At 40.2% G+C, this 17,738-nt stretch overlaps 1 protein-coding gene across 1 annotated transcript; it reads right to left on the minus strand.

The window, feature by feature from the left end:
• Positions 1-1,668: 1,668 nt before the first annotated feature.
• kpna6 (karyopherin alpha 6 (importin alpha 7)) lies at positions 1,669-17,522 on the minus strand. Its single transcript, XM_065471257.1, has 14 exons — positions 17,413-17,522; positions 11,934-12,067; positions 11,712-11,804; positions 11,423-11,522; positions 11,212-11,306; positions 10,426-10,557; positions 10,248-10,336; positions 10,037-10,136; positions 8,864-9,027; positions 8,694-8,772; positions 8,219-8,344; positions 7,209-7,336; positions 6,579-6,763; positions 1,669-5,830 (listed from the first exon to the last, which is right to left on the minus strand). Exons 1-14 carry the CDS (start codon positions 17,414-17,416, stop codon positions 5,643-5,645), a joined length of 1,617 nt encoding a protein of 538 aa, XP_065327329.1. The 5' UTR covers positions 17,417-17,522; the 3' UTR covers positions 1,669-5,642.
• Positions 17,523-17,738: the final 216 nt, after the last annotated feature.

Below are 17,738 nucleotides of genomic sequence, written 5' to 3' on the forward strand. Positions count from 1 at the left end.
TGCTGGAGCGATTAATCCAAATTTTAATTTATTTCATATGAGCAGAGCACAACAGTAAGTGCCTACAGCCATTTGTAAAACATGGTTGAGGAGGAAAAACTGGTGAAATTCTAAATGCCGAAAATATGATTTTGATCCACCGTGCAGTCTCATCTGGAAAGTGTCTGACTGGCAACAGCTTTATTTCTCAGCATGAGAATAATCCCAAACACACTACCAATGAGGTAAAAACATAGCAGAGAAAAAAAAAAGAAAAAGAGTCAAAACATGTTGAACACGATCAGTCATGACTGGCCTGTCATTGTGTGATCAGCTTGACAGGTAATAGAACAATAGCTTTGAATGTCCGTCAGTAAGTCTGGAGAAACACTCCCGATAAAAAAAAAAATTTCCTTAGAGACATTAAAAGAAAGTTTGCCTACGAGAGTTCAGACTGTGTTTAATAAAACTGGTCATACCAAATACTGAATATCAGGCTTGTAAGAATTATACCAACTGTTTTTGCCTTCTACAGCATATTTATGTTAATGTTTCCACATTTCAATAAATCTTTATAACTCTAAACAAATGATGTTGGCTCAAGACTTTTACACAGTACTGTTTGTTGTCTTCTTTCACATTAAATATCACCATCAACACCCCAACATGAAAAAACATTGAGGAAGAAAAACTCATTAAAGGGTTGCAACATAACTTTATTTGATTTGTACAATATTTCCACTGAACAGTTTTTAAATCTCAATATGCTTTCTTTACATTTTTTATATTGTTGCCGTTTCCTGTATGCATCTTTTTCTTCATGTTCATGTTTGTGTGTCATGTTCAGTTTTGAAGTGTACTAGTTTTTCGTCGCTCATTCATACCGTCGGTAAAAGTCAAGTCGAGTCACAGTTTAAAGATGGGTCGTTTGGAGCAAATGAAAAACCATAAACAAGAATAGAGAAATAAATACGTGTAAAAGAAATGAGAGGACCAGAGCAGAAGATGCGTCACGACTGGTCAGTGATGGCATATGAAAAGTATTTTTACAAACACGTAGCATTGTAAACATTTGTAGCGTAGATGTTACTTTAGATTTGGATAAAGACACCAATAGCTCCTAGGACGGAAGACACGTCGGATTTGTGATTTTTAGTGATTTCTGTTCAATCCCCGATAGATTACAAGATTCCTGATCACACAGCCTGACGAGGAACTTTAAACACATTTATCCAAAAATATAGCCCAGAATATCCTGATCAGGAAAAAGATCAAGAAAAGCAAAAACAAAAAAGAGAAGCTTGTATCCTCACCACCTATTTTTTTTTTCTTTTTTCGTGTGACATGTTCTAATGAGGCTTTTTCTCCACTTCTTAGAAGTGATTAGAATTACATCTGAATCCCTGTCAATGTATCAGAACATACATATAGTTTAAATTATAATACTTTTAATGTAAATCATTGTACTATTTCTGAATCCCAGATTTATTTAAACTTCTTTTGTTTTTATCTTAGAAAAATGTCAAGTAGTAGCCTGTGTTCGCTCCACCCAGTGGAAGGAGTGTCACCTGTGAGAGCTGCTCTTCCTGTAGGTGGGCCTTGGCCTCTTGGGGTGGCTGATTTTCTTTCTTTTTTTTGGACAATGTTTTATTGCAGTCTTCTGGATTAATCTGCACATTTTTCCAACTCCTTAAACAGCGCCTGAATTTAAGAGAAAAGAAAACTCAGGAGTGAGATAGAGCATGCCATCTAGTGCGGCTTCTAATGAAGAGAAGCAAGGTTTAAACGGCCTGAAGGAATCTGTCAGTCATTCTGACCGGGTCGACACAAGCCAATCACATAAAAGTCATACAAACTAAACATCAAGGAAGTTTTCAGCCTTCAAGAGGACAAAACTTTGGTAAACTAACGTGGACAGTTAGGTCAGTACCTGCATCTGTCTGCCCTGACAGCTGCTTGGGTTTCCATTATTTGCATTATGTGCCACATCATTACAAAGTTTGTATCAGTGCAGACTTTTTTTTTTTTTTTTTTGCAGAGGGCGACTGGCTGCAGGTCGTGACATCATGAATATGAACCCACTGCTCATCTATGCACAGCGAAAACTATTAGAAGACTGTTACAGAGGGGACCATCACACCAATGGACAGCAGCTGGAAAAGACCAGTTTGATTAGTTGAGTCCTTTATCCCCCCTCCCCCCCCCGACACAGGACAATTGGCTTTCTTTAATTAAATTCCTTTTTTTTTCTCCCTTTTTATAGGCGCCCACAGTAAAGAATGCCACTTATCCACAGAAACCATGGCAAATCGTGCTACTTTAAAGATAAGAAAAATAGAGCAGCAATGTTTTTGCACAAAAAAACGTGTGCAACATTCAAGTAAATAAAAGATATAAAGAAAAACAAATCTTTAAGTCAAAGACAGATACATAAGAACCTCTAGTCTTTGTTGGTCGGATTGGCACTTTTGTGAATAGGAGTGCATTTTTATTTTACACTTTATTCCCCCCCTGGTTGATTCACTGATTTATTTATGAATATTTTTAAAAACTGCAAATTCTGTTATCATCTGCTGGCCAAGCACAGACTTGGCCATCAAATCAAAGACTTCAGTCGTAAATGCTGCCCCTACACATGAGGAGTGTAGAGGCAAGTTCTTGATCCTCATAACTCTTGATTCAGCTTTTTACATCTACTGGGAGGACACGCGTTCTGTGGACAACATCGCAAACCCAACGTGCAAACACAAAAATCTTGTCACCATCACGTGCTCTACTGCCGACCTACGCTGGAAGTAAGAGTGGAACAATCCTGAAAGTGAAATCGCCGATCTGCCTGTGCAGCAACACCCAGTTAAAATGTGCTGGTCTGGTGAAAGGTTGTGCATCACAACAACAGATTTTATTTGTTCAGAATCCAATCATGATAAGTCGTAAAGAATTTTTTTGTGTGTGGCATTTTTTGCCTTGAAAAACTCTCTCTCGTGATTTTCTCTGTCACCAGAGTTCAGTCTGTAGTCGTGCGTGAGGGCGAAGGTCTGGAGTACAAAATGTAGCGCAGTAGCAAGAGAGATAACAGCGCAGGTGGAGTCGATTACAGCTCGTCAGCCTGCAACAAAAATTTTCCAACAAGGATTAATTCCTCTAAAAGTAATGACAGATACCGACCGACTGCAAATGTCTGTCTCATAGGAGGAGAGGTTTTAACTCTCACTGCACTTCACAACACCCAACAGTGCCTAACACCCCTCCCAAGCTATGAACCAATAGAAGTCTCCCATGACGGTGTCATCCACTGAGACAGAAGATTAACGCGCACGTCAAAATGGAAAAATATGCCTGTGAATTTAATTTGTTTTTTACCAAATAAGAAAGAATTGCTTTTGTCAAAACATATTTGCTATTAAGCAGACTGATCCATTCCTAATCTCGGTGATAAAGACTTAATGTAGAGGTTCATGGTCTTAAGTTGGAGATGCTTCAGTAATCCACAGAACAGAGGGCTCCCAGACTCTGATTGGGACCTAGTCACTGAGTCAATCGATCCCTCCCTCACAGAGTGCCCCCGTAAGTCAAACATCACACAACCACAGTTCAGCTCCATCCACAAAGCCTGAGCGCTGACCTGAGACCAGCTTCTGTTAGAGGTCAAACTGCCCTCAGGTCAGAGTTTACAGGACTCACTTTAACCATCAAAAGTCACGAGGCTAGAAACAACTAAAACAGTTTCAAAGCAATCCTTAGGATTTTGGGAAATAATCCTTCATCTGCTCCAGAAAGCAGGATTTTTTTTAAATATAAAATAATAAGTAAAAAACAAAAAAACATCCAATATGTTCACATTTTGGAGAATCAAAACTTCAAAACAAACTCTTTTAAATTTAGTTCTTTTTAAATCCAAAGATTATGGAAACCATTTTAGTTACTACTAGCCACTCATCTGTGTGAGGTGTGTGTACAGTGTGTCTGCTGGTGTATGCAAGTGTGCATGAAGTGTGCGCAAATATATTTATATATATATATATTTATATAATGCAAATACACCAAAATTCAAATATACACTTATACTTGAATTTCTGTTGCAGTTAGGCTTGTTATTTCTCTGAGCTCCATCCCCGGCTAAACACCATTTGTCATTAGACACACGAGGAAGCGGTGCAGACCGTCCCTGCCAGGCAGGGAACAGGCAATTTACATCGATACATATTACAATGAACCCATGCAAAATCATTATGTCACTGCCATTCCTCAAAAATATATAGTGATATAGAATGCCATATATTATAGATAAACTCTACCACTATACACGACACCACCACCGTCAATACACAATCACTGTTAACATCACCGAATCCGGCCCGGTTCCTGCTTTCGACTCCAAATGCTGTTTACAAAGAAGCAACGACTCCTCGTAGTGTTTGGCCAGGGATGCTCAGGGCTGTAGGCAGGGTAATATAACACCATGCAAAAACCCTACCACATACACCAGGGGAAGTGGAGGGGGCTAGCAGGCCAGCAGCAACCAGTTAACACTGGGGTTCAAGACATCGTCCCCAGGCTCTTAATTCTTGCTGCTTTTGCTGCCAACAGCTCTTCTCCTCCTAAATCCCCAACTATGCCTTTTTTAGTTAGATCACTTCATAATTCAAATGTTATTAATAACACGGCACACTACGAACATTGGGTCTCTAACTATTTAACCCTCAAAACCTGGATATTTTTTCTAGACGTTTTAACATAACCTCTTCGAAAAAACAAAAAAAACAAAAAAACATTCACAGCCCTTCTGTTTGATAAAGTTTCACCCTTCTTGCCACCCGCTTAAAAAAAACAAACAAAAACCCCCAAAAACAAATCATGCTTCCTAGCTTGGGCATCCAACTCAGGGCGACAAACTTTGGGGTTGACATCTGTGGCTCTAAACCCCATAAAGATTATTTTTTCTTCTCACCTTGAGCAGGTATGCAGAGAGCAGGCCTAAGCCTACTGACTGGGAGCAGGCAAAGCAAAAGAAAATATCACAAGCACTAAAAAAACCAAAAAAATTAAAACAATTTAAAAATAAAAAGGGGCGGAGGCAGATAAATAAAGGGTGAGGAGAAGAAAAAAAAAAAAAAAAAAAAAAGGGATCATGTTAAGTATTTTTTGAATTGCACTGAGTCATAGTGACATGAAGAGTTGGGCAGATTCTGCTCATGCACCCCAGTTTGCACGCTCTGTATGGATAATCCTGAAAACGAAAGATTTCCGGTTGGAAAAGAAATGAAAGTGTATATAAAGACACTAACAAATCACCACTGCCGCCAATGAGAGAATCTAAGCGCTGTCAAATGACAGGAAGATGTCTGGGTGTGCGTTTTGAAGCCAGGGAGGACTCACACACTGGTGATTACTTCCTCTTCTAGCTGTAATGGGAGTTTGTGTGGCACCCTCCCCTCAGCCAGGAAACATGAGAGTCTGCCCTGCAGGAGGTCAGTACACTGGTTGGAAACGATGAAAGGGGGCGAGGCATTTTCAGGCTGGAGAGCGGAACAATTTTAGCATTCCTCCAAAGGGTAGGGGGCGTGGCCTCATGGTGATTTAGTGGAGGTTCAGGGAGGATGGCACGGTGGTAAAAAGAAGCCATCTATGAGAGGAGGTATGAAGAGGAAAGAGTGGCTGACTTATAGCTGAAAACCTTCCATGGGGGCCTCCTGCTGAGGGAAGAGAAACTGCTGGTTGGCCTGGTCCACCTGAGGGGCAAGACTGCTGTCCTCATCCTCCACACCAAAGTAGTGCTCAATTAGGTCAAAGGCCTTCTGGTAGATCTCCTGGTTGTCGTGACTCTGGAGGAACTCTATTTTGTCAAGACCTGGAAAAACAAGAAATGGAATATCAGAATGGCTGTTAAACTAAAAAACCCAAACTGATTTTCTTAAATTCAGCTGTCCTACGTTCTGCCTCTGGTGGTGTAGTATGTATAACAACCTTAGAAAAACAGCAGAAGCTTGACATTTTATTTGCCCTAATGGAGGAATTTAAGTAGCTGCCTCTCCAGAGAGTCTAATCCTGTGGAAAAACTCAAACTCTGGGCTGGACTGCAGCTCACCACAGTAATCACTATTCGGTCTTGCATGTGAACCAATTTCAGGTTGTGTGGTTTGTTGCCCTCCAGCTCACAGGCGATCTCCAGAACAAAAGAATGAGTACTACTACCAGCTACAGATCATATACAGAAGACAGATGTAGCGTCCGTGGCTGCAGCTAATTCAGGTGCCTTAAACATGCATTCTTTCAAATGGCCAGCAGAGGGCAACTAGTATGGCGTCAAAAAGACAGGTAGCTTCCGTACTTTGTGACCTCAAGAAACTTTCCTGTTAACTTTATGGCCTCAATCATTAGTTTTATGCCTTTATGTCTTTTATGCCTATGAGGTTCATTTAGGGAAATATGGCCTCAGTGTCTGCCAAAGTGATAAAGCTACGAGCCTATCAGCACTGATCATCTCTGTCTGTGACACTGAAAGTATTCCAATAATGCTGTATTATATGTAAACTGCATCAAATCCAAATCAAATGTTTTTTCAGCATGCATGTTTGTGTGCATTTCCTGCAGCGTACCATAGGCTTCTTCGATGAGGCTGCAGTAAGGATTAACTCCGGTGCCGTTGTTCTCCTGTTTGGCTTCCTGCTCGCCCAGTCTCAGGATGTTTTCTAGTCCGTTGAGAGCAACCTGAACAATCTTTGAGTCCATCACAGTGAGCAGGTCACACAGGGGCTTAATACAGCCCAGGTTCACCAGATATCTTTATGCAAACAGACATGGATAAGGCAGATGAATGCAGGTGATTCATTTATTTACTTTACAATTAAGTCTGAGTTATTCTTCACAGCTCTTTCACATTATCGCCTCACTTTCATGCACTTATTATACCTCCTTATTTTTCTAATCACCCAAATTCTGCATGGGGATTTTCATTTCTAACAAGCTGTTAATTGATTTTCTCCTCAAACAGAAAACCCCATTAGACTCATCAACCAGCTGAAACCTTTTTTGCTCCTTGAGAAAACATTTTGCTGCAAAATGCTTTTTGAATAAATACAGTACTACTGAAATCCTACTTTAAATCATCTCTAAAAGTCTTATTATTAAAAACCAGCAAGTGACTTAAGCTACTCATCTGATCTGCTACTGATGTGATTAAATGGCAATGGAGGGACTGTCAACTAAATGAATCTTGCGAAGCTAACCTGATCTGCTCTGGTGTTCCTCCAGACGTGGCATTGGTGATGGCCCAGGCTGCCTCTTTCCTGGTCCTGAATTCAGCTTTCTGCAGAATGTCAATCAGTACTGGAAAGATGTTTGCATCGATTACCGTCTGTGGAGGAGGATGAGAGATCAGTACAGGGGAAATGTAAAAGATATTCAAAACTGATTTGCAATCATTAACTTGATACACTAGATAAAACTAACAAAACTAATGTTATTTGACAGGGCGTTAGAGTTTTAGGAATCTTTAATATGAATGTTACAATATGACCAAAATACAGAAACTGACCAACATAAAAATAATTCTTCAACATAATCCAATCTTTGCACCTTGAATACAGTTACTGGCTAAGGTTGCAGTCAGTACAAGTTGAGTTAAAATACGTTTGAATTACAAATAAGGCACAGTATCTCCACTAAATAGCCACCCAGTGCAGCCAGACACACATTAGATTAAAACGGAGCTGAAAAGCTGTGACACACAAGACACTTGTTTTCTGGCCCCACACAAAAGAAGAAACCACTAAATATATAAAACACAGTTGACACTGTATTACAGCTGTGATTACATAAAATTAATCAACACTGTGTAATGCTGACAATTAAATCCTACAACATTCAAGCAGCAGGAAAACTAAATTTGCACCAGAATAATGTGACAGTCATGATCACAGTGTCTGAGTCTAACAACACCAACCTATATGATTTAAGTAGACTAATATTAGCTGAACTACTGACAGTAAACAAGTTCTTTTAAAAATCAGTTTCAGTTTTGACTCTTGCAGGTTGTTTAATCTGTGAAAAATAGTTCAGGGTCATATAAAGCTAATTATACACAATAGTTGGATTAATAGTTGTAGTTTGTGTCTAAAAAAAAAAAAAAAAAAACAAGTTTCAAAATACAAACTTCACAGATAGTTTGGCAAACACTAAAGTGCTTCCATAGAGCCTTTCCTCAGGTAAACTGAGAAATGAACTCAGAGTGTGATACCTGTATTTGTGCTCTGTTTCCTGCTGTGATGTTTGAGATGGTCCAGCATGCCTCTTTGCGAATGGACTCTTTAGCACTGCTGAGGAGGTGAAGCAGACAGGGCAGGGCTGAGCAGTTCAACACCACCTAAACACAGCAAAGCAGAGGGTAAAACTTCACACGCTCTTTATAACATACCTCAGATCTTTGAACTGCATCACTTCGCTGCTGTAGCAGCAATTATTAACAAAGCAAATAGCATTCGAAACATTTGGTAAGCTGAGAGAAAAATTAAGATGACACAAACGCCTCTTCAACATAAAGCTTCTCTCTCAGATACTATATGAAATGTAAAGTGTCCCATGAATGAACTACAGTGGGGAACATGTCATTTAACAAGAATCTTTAAAAGTTCTGATTTTGAATATGTTATGGCACTCTTTTGAGCAACAAGCTTTGGAGTCATCAAACCAACTTCAGTTTATTATCGTCTCACCTGTGTTTGGATATCATCTCCTGTGACAATGTTCCCTACAGCTCTCAAGGCGGGTGAAGCCACCTTATAGTCAGTGTGCCTGCAGAAAGATGGGGTTGGGAAATATTTTAATAAATGTACAGGTCAAATTTACAGGTTCAGAAATGACGCACAGTAAAGCCTGATCTTACATGAGTAGTTCTACAAGGCGCCTGCAGACACCAGAGTCAATGACGGCTTGGATCTTATCATTGGGGCCGTCTGAGAGGTAGGACAGAGCCCAGCAGGCATCTGCCAGCAAGTCTGGGTCACTGCTAAATAATAGCCTGGACAACACTGGCAGGCAGGGTGACACCTAGACAACACAAACATAATGCATATGTATCATGACAAACAATGTGAATTCAGCATCAAACATAAATCACTGAGAGACAACATGTCAAAACTTTCCACACAAAGGGTATTTGAGCGAAGCAGAGCCACCAGACTCTTTAAGGTGGCTGAAATGGTCACACAAAGCAAGAAATGTAACAACAATAGAGTCACTGTTTTAGAAGAATGCTGCAAGAAAAATTCCCACAAAATGTCAGCTAGTACACAGAGCTGCAGAAACCAATGGTGCCGCCTGAGAAATGTTATTGTAGAAGGATTCAAGAGCAAAACCAAACCATTCACATGCTGCAGCTGTGACCTGGGACAATCCAGCATCTAGTGTTGATCTGAATTGGTAAATACAGGCAACCTGATGGGTTGTGAGACACAGCCATGTGTTCCTCACACAGGCTGGCTTTTACAGACTTCTGTTTACTTTAGAATGTGTTTAACTTTTATCACAAGTAAATATTAGCAGCAACTTCCTGTCATATTCAACAGAAATGTTGCTTTTCTGAAGTCCAAATCTCTGAAACTTTTAAACTTATTAGAAGTTAAATGCATCTTTCATATACTGACCATAGGAAGACAATGCATAATGGAAAACTACAATTCTCTTCCCACTCAACATTCGATTTAATCTGATATACATTTAACTGGTATTAAATTAACTTCTTGTAGATACATTTTTTTATGGTTTAGCCAGAAATAAATATATATATATATATATATATATATATATATATATATATATATATATATATATATATATATATATATATATATATCTCGGCTGATATAACAAAGAGCCTTTATCCGTACTTGAATGTTCAGCTTTGTCTGCATAGAAAAAGCAGCTAATTGAAACTATACTGACATGAATGACCCTAAAGCCATGAGAGTCTCCTGGGAACACCCCTATAGGCACTCAGAGGGGTTCCTAGAACTTTCTGATCCTAAAGCATCCTTTGTGTTGACTCGATGAGTGGTACCTTGTCAAAAGCAGGAGGTGGGTTTTTTCCTCTGCACAGATTAGACAGAGCCCATACTGCATTCCTAGTCATAGTCAGTCTAGTGGACTTTGTCAGAAGCCTGAAATACCAAAGAAATCAAAAGCCCATACAGGAAGTCATATTAGAAATTTGTCGCAGGGAGAAAAGCTGTAGGAAGGTTTGACTCAAAAGCAGAAATAAAAGAACTTACATTAATAGTGGTGGAAGGATGTTGCAGTTCAGTACATAGTCCCTGCACACTGCACTGTCCCCTGCAATATTACCGAGGGCCCACACAGCCTGAAGAAACAGTGAGACAAAAATCTTGGGTATCGCAGAGTATGGAAAGATACTTATTACAGCGAACAATCTATGAACCGGTGCATTACTTGTTCTTGAACATCCTCAAAATCAGAGTTCAGCAGTTCTATGAAGATGGGCACTGCTCCGGCCTCAATCACCGTCTTTGTCTGCAAGGATGTTCCTGACGCAATGTTGGTCAGCGCCCAGGCGGCTTCAAACTGCAGCAACACGACATAGCAGAGAAACAAGCAGCAGTTTAAGACATTTTAGTGAGACTCTCATGAACTGTAGATAACAGCACTTACTATGTGCAAGAATGATGGCAATTCAAAACACTTTTCAAGTTTCTACTTTCTTACAGCTGGCTAGCTGCATCAACATAATCTAACACAGTGTCATGTAGGACTGATGAACTGCTCTTGATATTGTTTGAAAATTTTGAACCGGGTACGTTGTACTGCTGCAGCTGGGTTGAAGACATGAGTGTACAATTGTGTCCGTTTTTACAGTCATTTCAATGATAGAGACTCACAGATTATACACAGGGAAATATTTCCACAGTTTGAAAAGATAAGACTAAGGAAGTTTTGACTTCTCCTCCTATATCAGCACTGATGAGGCGATACTGTCTGAGTGGTGACACCTATCATTTAGGAGAACACTGCAATGGCTACCTCTGCAGTAAGATCAAGTATAACAAGCACTATTTTCTGTTAAAGGCATCCTAAAAAGCAAAGTAGCATGGTTGCTACCAAAGACATGGTAAAAATCACATTTTTTGCATTTTTTTGTACTCAATTCAGAAGTCTCTGCATGTTCTGGAGGTTTAACACTGTATATTTAATAAATAAATAAATAAATGAATAACTGACCTGTAGTGTGCAGTTGCTGCTCTTCTTTAGGAACTCCACAAACCTCTCCACTACTCCAGGAGTGTTTATAACTTCATCAATTGGTGGGTTAGGCTCTGGAATAACAAAGAGGCAAAACTACATGTAGGCTTTTTTGTGGTCTATGGGGAATAGCACGAATGGTTTCACTCTTATGTAGAATCACTCTCAGTACACTACAATGACTGGGTACCTTTGGAAAGTAATTTTCTGAACTTCTGTGTTGTAGCAAGCTGAAGCTCTGGGTCCTCTGAGAAAAGCATCTCTACCATGTCCCTGGTAATAACTCCTTCCTGCAAGAGGGCATGTACAAGCACTTTAAACACTTCACCCACTCACCACAGATTCCCTTGTTTACAATCCACAAGCTGGACAACAGGCTAAAAACTGCTTTACACAAACGTGATGTAAAAATGCATCTAGTCTGTAATCATCTTTTTGTCTATGCAAGACTTGTTAAAAAATAATGATCAATTACTCACAGTTACTGGAGAGCTGAGGTAAGAGTCCACCAGTGGGCTCTCTAACATGACCTCTTCTTCATTGAGAATGTCCACATTCCTCCGTTTGAAAAGCTGGGATTACAAAAAGCTGTTAAGAGACCTAAACACTCACATGCTGAACACAGACTACACAGTGACATAATCTCATCCAGGAGACAAATAACCTGATGAACTGGGAGTTTGTCACATTTGGTCTCATACCTGCTGTTCTCGTTTCTGTTTCCTGAGCTGGATGCCCTCCTCCTCTCTCCTGCGCCTCATCTCATCTGCATTCAGTGCTTTGTTCTTGTATCGGTTCATCCTGTAGTTATCCTTGGCCGGACTGGCTGACGGCTCTGGTGGGTCAAAGACACATCACGATTAAATCAAAAACCAACGTTTGCACTTACAGAGGCTCTTTCTTTTTTTCCATCCCTGAGAAACCAACAACTTTTAGTTGTATGTCTACAACATGTTTTAGTTTAACCAGAAACAAGAAAGCTGAAAGGCTTTCCCTTCTCGCTCTGACTCTTGTCACATTCGGTGTAACACTTGTTGGGAACCCTTAAAAAGCAACACGACTACTATTATTTCATTTCACCTGTCTAACACCAGCTCTGCTCCACATGAGACCTCTGTGTGTGTGTGAGAAGGTCTATGACACTAAGAGCAGGAAAAGAAGGCGCCATGTGACCATTCATGATCACAGCATGCAGTAAAGAATCTCACACTGAGGTGAAATGAGATGTTAAACGTCAGATGTTAAAATTGTATTATTTTATTCATAAGTACCATTTCAATAGACATAAATTACATTCTTGAAAATATTTATTTAATTTTATTTTACAAAGCTGGGCCAAACCTGATGTTGCCTTACACAGACTGATTTCACAGGTCTTTAGATGGCTTATAAATTATACTGGCTTGGATCGGTACTTTGTATCATCAGATACCTGAAGGCAGTGTATTGACATAGCATCTGAACTGGAAGGTGCTGGATCCGTTCATTCCTACTAATAATAAGCTATGATGATGATGAAACAGCTGTCACACATGCCTCAATATAAAAAGACCCTGCATAAACAAGCTCATGAAAACCGGACAACACAGCCTAAAAATACACATGCACGGACGCAAAACCCCCCACACAGCCACCCTATTCATGTACCAGTCAGCCAGCCTAGAACAAACCTATTTATTCAGTTAAATCGCAGAGTTAGCGTAAATCGGTGCCCACACAGGCCAAACTGCCCATTCTCAGCATTTGTGCAGTCATGCCACCAGAACGGGACACCAGGCAGACCCCAGAGTCACATGTGAGCCTATTGGGGAGTGAAAGAGAGGTGGGGGACAGCACCGAAACCTGTCGACACCACAGAACGATGCCAACCTTGTGAGCCAAAAGCCCTCCACTGTAACAGTGGGGAGGTTCTGAGGTTAAATATCGGAACAAATGTCGGAAATTGAGGTCATGTTATGGTTTCAGGGCATTAGCACAAACCCCTTTGTGAAATGCTTCAGCACGTGTGTGCAGATGGCAAAGCCACAGGGATGGATGGCACACATGAACAGGTTGCAGCTGGATGCTCTCATTTCTGCAATGTGTTTGTTAGATTAACTGCGGCACAACAGTGCCAGAAGTCAAACGCAGTTTAGTTCAGCTCGAACAAAGATGTCGCAAAGTGAGCCTTTGGTGTGAGAGACGCATCTATAGCAGAGGTCAGCAACCCACCTGTGGTTCGTGAGTCATGGGTTAAAATTAGGGGTAACCGTAACCCTATTAATACATATACTATATGTATTAATTTATCATCTCCCAATTACAACCATCACCTTGTCTGTCTGCCCCCCTCATCACCCACATGTGCTGCTCTTTTTTCTCCTGTTATTTGGTAGGAGGAGCTAAAAAGGCTCTTTTGATGTTGAAGGTTGCAGACGCCTGATCTAGAAGAAGTAAGAGTAAGGCTTCTGTAGGTGAACCTGTGGAAGGATCAGCAATTGCAGCTACCCATGTTTCTGGATCTCTCGGGGTCTTTCACCCAGTCTCATTTGACAGTGCACGACTGAGGTGTTGGCTGAACGTCCGGAAACCCACGAGTCTGCTGCGTTGGATTTCTATTAAACTTCCAATATCTCCCACTTCCAAAATCTAGTGTGTCTGCAAACCAGATCATGTCAGAATCTACAGAGTTGTTGTGTGGAGCTCCTCAGGGCTCTGTACTGGGACCTATTCTGTTTTTAATATACATTCTTCCTTTAAGCCAGATAACACAGCAGTTTCCTGAAGTATCTTATCTTTTTGCTGACGATATTCAGCTATATTATTCATTTAAGCCTGCTAAAGCTCATAAGCTCTCCGATCTGATTGACTGTTTAACCAACATTAAACAATGGTTGAACAATAACTGCTTATAGCTAAACCCAGCCAAAACAGAAACTTTGATTATTGCACCAGACAGTGCAATACCTGATATTTAACAGGTTTGTTTCACTTGAGGAACATTTCAAAACTTAGATCCATCGTGTCAACAAGTGAACTCGAGATGATAATACATGCTTTTGTCTCTACAAGACTCGACTACTTTAACAGCCTGTTTACTTGTCTAAACAAGAAAGGGCTAGCTTGTCTACAGGTTAGGGCTGCCACGATTAGTCGACTAGTCATGATTATGTCGACTATCAAAATCGTTGACGACTAATTTAATAGTCGACGCGTCGTTTGAAGCTTTGTAAGATCCCAAAAGACGCAGGAATAAGTAGTAGGATTTAAGAGTGTAATAACGAACTGAAACAGAAGATCCTCCTGTGCCCGCATTTGTAGGCCGATTACGTTACAGCGACACAACGAAGACTGTCCAAATTTGAAGACTCCGACAAATGCACCCTTCATTTCACCAGATTTGAAGGATGGGTCGGGTGTATACTTCGTGGCCCAACCTATCCCAGAATTCATAGCGCGTCCCTGCTCAGTTTCCAACAATGGCGGCAGCTAGTTAGTTTTAATATTCCTCTTATTATTCTTTCTGGGTCACAAAATAAACGTTTAACATATTTTCAGGCGAGAATGTAACTGTGTAAACTTCAAATATCTGCTCAGTTTATCAAGACACCACATATTTTCAAAAGCGCTCCGACGTTTTCGGAGACATCTGTTACCCACCAGCTCGATAGCTAGCCGGGGTTCAAAGCTCACTAGAGCCCGTGAGAACACCGGACTCCCGGCAAATCGTTTTCAAACCCACCGCCGTCTTTCGCTACTCAGGTTAAACATGATAAATAAGTCACTTAGATAACTTAAAAATGTTATTGTTTGGCTTTTTTCAGTATTTTATTTGTTCCTGAGTAAATCGGTTTGGCTGAGATTAAAGTTATAGTTTTTACACAGCTGAATAAACGTCAAGCAGACAACTGATTATCAGAAGTGTGAGATGCTCGAGAATATACTCCGGTGTCCTGTTATATTTTAGATAGCAAGGAGCAGACGGCTGAGTTTATTAAACTCCACCGAAACAATCAGCAAGTTTCATTAAAATTTAATAAACTATCATCTTGTCTTTATTTTTAGTTAGCACATACCTTAAACACTTAAAGCTGTAAGCTAGTGATAGTTATATAAGAGCAGATGCATGCTGGTGCAATAAGCTGTACGTTTTACGTCCAATGGATGCATGATCTGATTAGTCGACTAATCGCAAAAATAATCGGTGACTAGTCGACTATCAAAATAATCGTTTGTGGCAGCCTACTACAGGTTGTTCAGAACTCTGCAGCAAGGCTACTAACCGGCTCGAACAAGGGAGCTCATGTGACCCCTGTGTTAAAGTCGCTGCACTGGCTACCAATCAGATTCAGGTTCCATTTTAAAAGTCTAGTTTTAACTTTTAGAGCATTACAGGGACCCCCCCTCCACCACCATATTGCCAATTTGATTCATACACATACCTCCACTCATAACCTCAGGTCATCAAACCAAAACCTTTTAGTGGTCCCCCACACTCGTTTTAAAACTCGAGGAGACCGATCTTTCCAAGCTGTTGTACCCAGACTGTGGAATGCACTTCCCCTATTTCTACGGTGTTTGGACTCGGTGGAGACCTTCAAAAAGCAGCTAAAGACATTTTTATTTCAAAAAGCTTTTAATTAGACCAGGGTATTTATGACTGTATTGTGGTTTTACCTTGTAAAGCACTTTGTGACATGTCTGTGAAGATGCTATATAAATAAACTTTACTTACTTACACCCCACGTGACAGGCTTAATAGCTGCTGCTTGGACCGTTCTACAAGATCACCCTATAGAAACTCTTTTGCCTGATAGCTGCCATTTTGTGGGCATTAGAGCTTAAAAGGAGGAATGTTTCTCCAATCAGACTGTAGCCACCAGCTTCACCCTGTCATTCCAATACGTTCACTTTCAGGCTTAACTCTAATAGGACCCCAAATTTACAAAATGAACATGTTTAATTCAATAAGCACTGAAACAACTCAATGAAATGATAAGCTCATCAGCAAGGTGTTTGCTGAGATCACAGACAAAGAATGTCTTGCGGACAGGATTTAAGGAACTTCCCCACCAGTTTTGCTTTTCAAACCTAGAACTTACATTCACCTTTTAATATACAGTTTATATGCGCAGGCACAGTAACTGTACTTCTTACCCCTTTTAGATATAGCTTTTTGAACACGACATACTCCAGTAATGTCACTGCAAAGTGTATTTATCACAGGACTGTATAAGAACAGTCTGGAAAACATGTTGTCACATGAGCGCTCTGTCTTATGAGCTTACAGTCGGCTGTGATGATAGCAGTCTGTCATCTACTTGCCGCATGGAATCAGTTAGCTCACATTTCCACTTCACTGCCGACTGACTAAACATAGGAATTAAATTTATTATAAATATTTTTACCTTATATAATTCACCGAGTTTGAAGAGCAAGAGTGAAATTACGCAGCTTCACTTGCTAATGAAGGTGCCAGCTACTGGAAAAAGTCAAATCACTGCCTCTCGAGCACCACTATTAAATGTGTCACCCCAGAGGCTTTGATTTAAAACTTTTTTTTTACGACGCTGGAAGTCTCTCACCAAGTTACAGTCGCCATATCCGCCAAACAGCAGCGACCAGACAGAAAACGTTCATAATATAAAATAAACAGCAGTAGCGCTTTAAAGCGCCTATGTAATGTGATAACTGTAAAGCTACAGGCGGTTGCAAAACACAAAACAAATAGAGAAAATTGACAACTCTAAAGTCGTATTTTATTCGATAAAGCCGTTATATTGCCATGACTAATACTAACTTAAGCTCTAAGCTATACGTGCGTCTTCTCTGAAATAGTACAACGCGGTGCTAACGTGGTTAGCTGTTAGCCAAGTTTCCTCAAGTTGGCTAAAAACGGCACTAGCTGTTATCTCTGGTTAAAATTGCCTTAATGTGTCTAACATGATATACTGTAAATAGGGAAACACTGTCCAAAGACCTTATAATTTGGAGACATAGCAAATGACTTAACGTAAAATAGCAACTCATCTTTCCTTACTACGTAGCAACGCCGACTAGCCACCTAGCTAACGAGTTAGCGTACTGGCTAAACAACAGTAACAGGATGAAGATTTCATAACCGTCAAGTCCGACGACAAAAGTGAATCTTAAAACCACTTTGAATACATGCCTATAGTAGGAACTTGCCAAAGAGCTTACCCATTGTGTCCTATGCGGGTTTATTGTGCTAAGTTGTGAAGACGTGATTCAATTTTAAATCCTTTCCCACTTCTAGCTTTCCAGAATTTGCTCCGGTAAGCAATATGTCTGCCGGAGACGGAAACGTCAAAATATAACATCGACTTCCTGCCACTAGAGGACGCCCCAGCCCCACAAAACACGTCACACTCACCCATCCTCAGTAACGAATGCCTTATAGGCAAAATATATTCAAAATGTTAAAAAAATTAATATTTACTACAGGATTAATTTCATTCTTAAAATTTTCCTCCGTCAAAACGGAGAACCATCTGTTTATTCGTAGA

Source organism: Pelmatolapia mariae, linkage group LG22 (genome assembly GCF_036321145.2).
Source record: "Pelmatolapia mariae isolate MD_Pm_ZW linkage group LG22, Pm_UMD_F_2, whole genome shotgun sequence".
Taxonomy (NCBI): domain Eukaryota; kingdom Metazoa; phylum Chordata; class Actinopteri; order Cichliformes; family Cichlidae; genus Pelmatolapia; species Pelmatolapia mariae.

What these genes read in the sequence shown, in the direction of transcription:
- kpna6 (XM_065471257.1), bottom strand. An exon ending in AACAGAAACGAGAACAGCAG is followed by an intron (nt 11,805 to 11,933) that starts GTATGAGACCAA and finishes TTGTAATCCCAG; the next exon opens with CTTTTCAAACGGAGGAATGT. An exon ending in CACCTCCTGCTTTTGACAAG is followed by an intron (nt 9,028 to 10,036) that starts GTACCACTCATC and finishes TGTGTTGTCTAG; the next exon opens with GTGTCACCCTGCCTGCCAGT.